The sequence below is a fragment of the Gekko japonicus genome, unplaced genomic scaffold, assembly GCF_001447785.1.
Source record: "Gekko japonicus isolate JY-2015 unplaced genomic scaffold, Gekko_japonicus_V1.1 scaffold5757, whole genome shotgun sequence".
Classification (NCBI taxonomy): Eukaryota; Metazoa; Chordata; class Lepidosauria; order Squamata; family Gekkonidae; genus Gekko; species Gekko japonicus.
Window position 1 is genome coordinate 30,334 of NW_015171067.1, and position 7,763 is coordinate 38,096.

At 45.3% G+C, this 7,763-nt stretch overlaps 1 protein-coding gene across 1 annotated transcript; it reads right to left on the bottom strand.

The window, feature by feature from the left end:
* Positions 1 to 6,095: 6,095 nt before the first annotated feature.
* Positions 6,096 to 6,974, bottom strand: LOC107117027 (olfactory receptor 11L1-like). The gene has a single exon (XM_015419058.1). The coding sequence runs from the start codon at positions 6,939 to 6,941 to the stop codon at positions 6,096 to 6,098; it is 846 nt and encodes a 281-aa protein (XP_015274544.1). The 5' UTR covers positions 6,942 to 6,974.
* Positions 6,975 to 7,763: the final 789 nt, after the last annotated feature.

The following is a 7,763-nucleotide window of genomic DNA, read 5'->3' on the forward strand; positions in this document are numbered from 1 at the left end:
TGTCACCCAAATGCATTGACCACAAATGGAATGGGGAGTGGGGTAGTCCTCCCGCCATGAACTTTCCCTGTGCAGTTCTGACTTCAGCGGACATGGCTACCCTTCCACCGGAATTCCACAATCTAGCACAGGTTTTCGGGGAGGAAGAGGCTGACGAACTGCCCCCCCATCGTAAAACTGACTGTAGCATTGAACTTCTTCCGGGGTGCAAACTTCCAAAGGGAAAGATTTATGCAATGGGGCCTGCGGAAAAGGCCGAATTGTGAAAGTTCATTGATAAGAACCTGGCTAGGGGATTCATTAGACTGGCATCCTCCCCCTTTGCCGCGCCCGTCCTGTTTCGGAAAAAGAAGGATGGGGGCCTTCGTTTATGTACGGATTATAGGGGACTGAACGCTATTTCGACCTCAAATGCCTATCCCATTCCTCTGATAAAAGACCTGTTAACAGAGGCGTCCAAAGGGAAAGTGTTCTCGAAACTAGATTTGTGCGACGCCTACTTCAGAGTGCGGATAAAGGAAGGGGACGAGGGTAAAACGGCGTTCAACACACCTTTGGGGCAATTTTAGTACCTGGTAATGCCCTTCGGGCTGCAAGGGGCCCCAGGGGTCTTCATGAACTTGATTAACAAGGTCTTCCATGAGTTCCTGTTTAAGGGGGTTATTATTTACTTGGACGACATTTTACTGTACTCTCAGGACCTCCCCTCACATGTCAAGCTGGTCAGAAAAGTCCTAAAAACGTTGCATAAGCACAAACTGTTTGCCAAACTATCCAAGTGTGAATTCCACAAGACGCACATTGACTTTCTGGGCTACCGCATTTCAGGAGGGGGTTTGGAGATGGATCCGGGGAAGGTGAAAGATGTGGTTGAATGGGAAGCCCCCAAAACACGCCGCCAACTGCAAGGGTTCTTAGGATTCGCCAATTTTTATCGCTCATTTATCAAAGGCTTTGCTCAAATTGCACTACCCCTAACTGACCTGTTAAAGACGAAGGGGAAGGGGTTTGATGCCACAAAACCTGGGGCACCTCTCAAATGATCGGCAGAATGCGAAGCAGCCTTTCAGCAGTTAAAAGCCATGTTCACGTCCGAGCCTGTGCTAGCGCACCCGGATGAAATGAAAACATTCATTGTGCAAACTGACGCTTCCAATGTGGCTATGGGGGCTGCAATTTTACAAAGGGGGGAGGACGGGAAATTGCACCCACTAGCGTACATGTCTAAAAAGTTCTCAGATGCTGAAAGGCACTGGTCTATTTGGGAGAAAAAGGCGTCAGCTATCCGGCTGGCTTTGTCAACGTGGCGCCATTGGCTTGAGGGGGCGAGGGTTCCGTTCGAAGTATGGACAGATCATAAGAATCTTGAAACCCTCAAATCGCCTAAAATGCTGAACGCCAAGCAACTGCACTGGGCGGATTTTTTTCCAAGTTCCAATTCACTCTCCATCATTTCCCGGGCTCGGCTAACTCCTTGGCTGATGGCTTGTCCCGCCTTCCGCAACACGAGAGTCAACATGACATCATCATTGACTCGATTTTCACCCCTGCCCAATTGGGTGGGGCAGTGGTCACTCGCCGTCAAGCGCAAAGACTTCCCACGGCCCCCTCTCCTCCTGCTCCTCCTCCTCCCACCTTGCCTGTGGGGGGGGATTGGCATAGCCGCTACGTTGCTGAGCTTTCCACACAGGATGAAGAAGTACTGAGGGGGGTGCCTGATTGTGTACGGGACCAGGAGGGCTTGGTTTACTCCGGAAACAGACTCTATGTGCCTTTTTCTCTCCGCAGGGAAGTCCTCTAAGCGGCCCATGGGACGAAGTTGGCGGGGCATTGGGGCTTTGTGAAGTCCCTGCAACTACTGCGCCGTCAATTCTGGTGGCCGCACATGCGCAAAGATCTGTTGGACTTTGTGTGTTCCTGCCAAATGTGTGCCTTGACTAAACCAAAGGGGGGAAAGCGCCGGGTCTGCTGAAGCCCTTGCCAACCCCCAATAGACCATGGGAAGTCATCTCGATGGATTTCATCACAGATCTACCGCTCAGCAAGGGGAAATCTGTTATTTGGGTGGTGGTTGATCTGTTTTCCAAGCAAGCTCACTTCATTCCTCTGCCATCCTTACCTACGGCCCAAAGGCTGGCTAAGGCTTTCCTCCAACATGTCGTGCGACTTCATCTCTTGCCAACTAAGATAATTATGGACAGGGGTACACAGTTTATTTCTAAATTCTGGAAGGAACTCTTAGCAATCATGGGGGTGGAGCAAGGGCTCAGTAGTGCTTACCATCCAGAGACTGACGGCCAGACGGAACGAGTTAACCAAACTCTGGAACAGTATTTGAGATGCTTTACAAACTATCAACACAATGACTGGTGTGACCTACTGCCGCTGGCAGAATACTGTTATAATAACACTATGCATAGTTCCATTGGTATGTCGCCTTTCAAAGCTGTATATGGTTATGACTGCCCTCCTCTGCCTTTCCTAGGGGGGGATAAACCTCTGCAGCCTAGTGACACTGGTTCTTGGTGTAAGTCATTGCAAGCAGTTTGGCCAATCCTATGCCAAACGTTGGATGCGGCGAAAGCCGCTTACAAACTACAGGCTGACAGAGGTCGGGCGGTGGGTTGGGATCTGCAGCCTGGTGATTTAGTATATGTGTCAATGAAAAATATGAGACTGCTCAGACCTTGCCAAAAATTGGGGTGGAAGTACATTGGACCCTTCCCAGTACGTAGACTGATAAATGAAGTTGCTGTTGAAGTGGACCTGCCTAAGAACTTGAAATCCTTGCACCCTGTTTTCCATATGAGCCTCCTCAAAAAGGACTCTGGTAAATCACAGTGGAGGCCTTCACAGATGTCCCCTCCTCCGGTGTTGGTGGAGGGGGAAGAACATTTTGAAATTGCTAACATTCTGGATTCTAAGTTGAAACGTGGTAAACTGTTTTACCTGATAGAGTGGGTGGACTTCGGGCCCCAGCACCGGGAATGGGTGGAAGAAGGGGATATTCGGGCCCCTTACATGCTCAGAGAATTCCACAAAAAGTTCCCGGACAAACCGGGAGGTCTCCCGCCCAGTCCGGGAGAAGGTGGTTAAAGGGTATTTTCAGGTGGGCAGTATGTCAGCAAGCTGCCATAAGGTGGTGTGTTCTTTTCTACATGTTATAATGTACTCTGTCCATCCCCCCCTGTATTCCCCTGTGTAAGTATTTACTTTCTTTTGCTTGCTACATCTGCGGAACTGCTCAAGGTCAACCAGCTGGAGGTGGGATGGAGTTATGGCGTTGCTTTGCTTATTATGTATCTCATGCCTGAGAACTGAACTTGTGTTTATGTTGTAGAACCGTTGATAAAGTATAATGAAAAACAATGGTGTCAAGTATGAATTAGATCAAGTGGATAGGAAATGTGCTCTGCACAAGTACTCTGGGAGCAATTACCCTCTGGGACAATATTAAAGGTTCCATGAGTAAATGGAAAAATTAGCTTTGGCTATCTCAGTTTAATATAGCTGACCTACAATTTATTGTGTGAGAAGAAAATCTATAGTTCTGGTATAGTAAGTAACTCTGAATAATCCCTTTAAACCTTAAGGCCTAGAAATATATGAGGCTTGTAGCAACGTGAATAGGAAGGTAATGGAGAGCATGTTTGCCTGGGCCTTGGGCTCTTTCAAGTCTTTTTCTTAGTAACACAACAAAGAAGTCATATTGTGCTGACATAACCATGAGTCATCCTCCACACCATAAGGTATAAGCGGGGACACATTGTGGTGCAGAATAGGCTCCCACATAAGCAAGTCTGGGGCAGAGGGAAGGCTGATGTACTTTGACCCCAGAAGATGGAGGAGCTCAGAAAACCAATATGGCACAGCCATAGGGGCTATCAGGATACAATCCAAACCCTCTACTGCCAGCTTCTCAATAACCCTGCTCAAGAGGGGAAAGGGAGGGAAGGCGTAGGATAGGGTCCCCGACGAAGGAATTTGGGATGCATCTCCCAATGAGGCTGGATCACTACCTGCTAGGGAACAAAACTGTGGTGCCTTCCTTGTCCTCATATGTGGCAAAGAGGTCCACATGGGTACCCCACATCTCAAAAACTCCCTGAAGCAGGCCTATATCCAGGAATTTTTAAGTCGATGTGCTTGCTAAGAAAACTTATGCTGTCTCTTCCATGAACGTGCACATTGATTCTTACCTGACAGAGGCACAGAAATTATATCTGCGAGTTCTTTTAGTACCCTTGGATACAATTTATCTGGCCCTGAGGACTTAGTTTCATTTTTAAAAACTAGGTGTTTTTGTACTACCCCTGTGCCGATCCTAGGCTGCAACTCCCTTCCCTCATCATGTGTTCTGTTTTTGCCATGTTGAGCACCATTTCCCTCACAAGAGAAAACTGAGGAAAAGTAGGAATTGAGCAATTCTGCCTTCTCATCATCACCTGTTACAATTTCACTTTCCTGTCCCTGCAATGGGCATGCCATCTCCTAGCTCTTTTTCTTACTTCGGACATAAGAAAAGAAACACGGCCGAGACTAACCTGAAAGGGCCGGATTGCTGCGTGGGCAGAAGAGGGCTGGAGGAGGTCTTCTCCCCCCCCCATCAGCCTAACGGCCAGCAGAAGCAAGAACCTGGGGTGACCACATTGGCTGGCTCCACGTTAGCTGGGTGGGACCAGCTGATTGGTTGCCTTGAATCTGACGGGCTCTACACAGTGATGATGTAGAGCCTGCCTGGGGAAATTTAAGCAGCACTGCCAGTGAGGTGTGGCAATGTGATTTTTATTGGATTCCCACCCACCCTCCCTGGGTTTAAAGGTTTTTTAAAGTTCTTTGCTGTCACAGCTGGCGGTTTTGCGCATCTGAGTGGATCCTTTACAGGGAGATAGGCCAGCGTGTCCACCTCCCCTTTTTTGGAGACCCCCTTAAGGGGTCTGGGAGTTCGAGCCACCATGCAGTAGTCCCATCTCAGGGGTTGTGCCCAGGCTGCCCCCTGGAGTCAAATTGGTACCACTCAGTGGCAGCCACCCTCATGATACCAGTAGTATTTGTCACTCCTGGGTTTTTCCCTCAACAGGCGGGCTGAGGGACATGATTATCGGGCAGCAGACAGGTTGCTTGATCTTCCGGGAACCCCCCCCCCCCCCCCTTTGGTCTGTAATCAATAAAAGCTATGGCCTGTTTTTTATTCCAAAATTGTTGTGTGGTGTGTTTGTTGTGGACCTCTGCAGGACCTCTTCTTACTAAGCCTTGCACCTCCAATTCCCATTCTTAATTCTATGCTTGTCTGTTTTAGAAGTACTCTTAAAGTCTTCTAGTCCATACTTTCATTGGATTAAAAACCTTAGATGTCCATTATAAAATATTGCTGCTTAAAAATATACATTTTCAAGGGCTTTACATTCATCTGTACAGATGCCTTCGAACAATGGATCAAAAGGAAATATTTGACATATCTGGACAAACCATATCTATATAATGGATGATCAAAGGTTAAACAATCTATATGAATGCAACCAGGACAGAATATGAGTAGCAAAGTAGACCATTTTCAGGGTTCCTGCCTCCATAATGAAGTAACAAAGCAAAAAGAGGAGATTCACAGTATGGATAAATTAAACAAAAGACCATAAATCCATGAATATAAAAATGAAAAATGTATAAAAATAGTATGTGAACCTTTAACAAATGTTATGACTGAAGAATATTATACTAAATGACTCTGGTGACAGTCTAATATTTGAAGACACTTCAAAGTCCTAACATAATTCCTATCTGAAGCAGTCCTTCCCAGTGAAGCAATAAAGTCTGATGTTGATGGAGTCAAAGTGATCCTGTTCATGGGGCACTGGTAAAAATCCCTTTTCCACAGTGTCTTCTTCAGGAACAGGTACCACAATCAAACATAATACATTCAATCTTCCTACTTCATAGTCAGGTCTGAAAAACAACTCCCAAATTTGCAAAGACAACAATGCAGGTCTGAAAAAGCAACTCCCAAATTTGCAAAGACAACAATGCATTTCAAATGAGCACATTCATAATCAGCCATTGTGAAACATTCAGATTGTGAAGCCAATGTTCTCAAAGCTTCATTTGTTCCTTCTCTTCTGCATTTTAAGTCTGTGAAGTTTCCTGAAACCTTTCCTCACTGCTTCCTTTACCTCTTTATTTCTCAGGCTGTATATGAGTGGATTCAGCAGAGGGGTGAGAAGTGTGTAGAACACAGAGAACAATTTCTTGACCTCACTCAGTGAGGCAATACCTGGTAACACGTAGACAATCATCAAAGAGCCATAGAAGCAAGAAACCACAGTGAGGTGTGAGGAACAAGTGGAGAAAGCTTTCCGTTTGCCTGTAGTGGATGGGATTCTTAAAATGCTACTGATGATGCAAATATAAGAGGTGAGGGTTATCAAAAGTGGAGGAAGAGTGCATATAAAAGAGACTGTAAATGCTATAATTTCAGCCAAAGCAGTATCATTGCAGGAGAGCATTACCAAAGGGGTGAAATCACAGAAAAAATGGTTGATTTTGTTGGGTCCACAAAAATTCAACTGAGACACCAGGGATATTAGGACACTAATACCCATAGATCCACATATCCAGGATACAACAATCAACAGGATGCAAATTCTACCATTCATGAGCATAGCATAATGCAGCGGTTTGCATATTGCTAAATAACGATCGTAAGACATTACTGCTAGAAAGTAACATTCTGTGCCTGCGAGAACCCCAAATAAATACAATTGTGCAAGGCATGCACTAACAGATATGGTTCTGTCCCCACTCAGAAAACTAACCAGCATTCTTGGCAGGATAGCCGAGCTGTAGCAGGACTCCAAACAAGACAGGTTCCCCAGGAAGAAGTACATGGGGGTGTGAAGAAGGGGATCAAAGGCTACTAGAATAACAATGAGGATATTTCCCGCCATAGTTACAAGGTAAACAGCTAGAAACAATATAAAAAGTAAAATCTGTAGATCCTCAGTATTGAAGTCCAGGAGAATAAATGCCACAGGAGCTGACTGGTTTCCTCCTTCTACATTTACCAGGTGCATCTAAGAACCAGCAGAGAAAATCAGAACATTTTTAGACTACAGTATTGTTATACATGTCTGTATTCACCAGGAGATATATTTTACTAGTGATTATCATTCCAGCTGCAACACACACTCACAATTTGGTATAGTGCAGCAATTAATGTTATGATTCTTCTGTTCTTGGAAAATGAGCCCATCTGAGCAGGAATCCTAAACTTTCCCCCCAGAATATTTGCTGAAATTCAGAACTCAGTGCATCAATATAAATGGAATCTTTTATGAGGTTTAAGGTGAGGTGGATGTGTGTAAGAAAGAAAGTGGGGAAGATAAACATCAGCCTCTGGTCAGCAATTTGTTTTCTTACTTTATCTGTTAAGCCAGGATAGTGATCTTCTCTCTCTCCTCAGGTGGTGTGCTGGCAAATCCTGATGAAAAAGAAGCCATCTCTCTCCTATACCATTGAAGTAATAGCTGGGGTTTGTTTGTTTATTTATTAAACTTGTATCCTGCCCTACCCTATGAATGGGCTCAGGGCAGCTCACAACATAATATTGAAATACGGGTTGAAATTCGGCCTAGAATCTTGACCTTGTTTAATCTCACATGTGAGTGAGAGTTGTACTATTCAGTACTTTGAATCCTGTTAAACTGAATTGGAATTGCATTGAAATAAAATCCAGATCAGCATTATAATGCCTTAGTATTTTGGTTTCT

What these genes read in the sequence shown, in the direction of transcription:
- LOC107117027 (XM_015419058.1), bottom strand. Translation starts at nt 6,941, where the DNA reads ATGGCGGGAAATATCCTCATTGTTATTCTAGTAGCCTTTGATCCCCTT.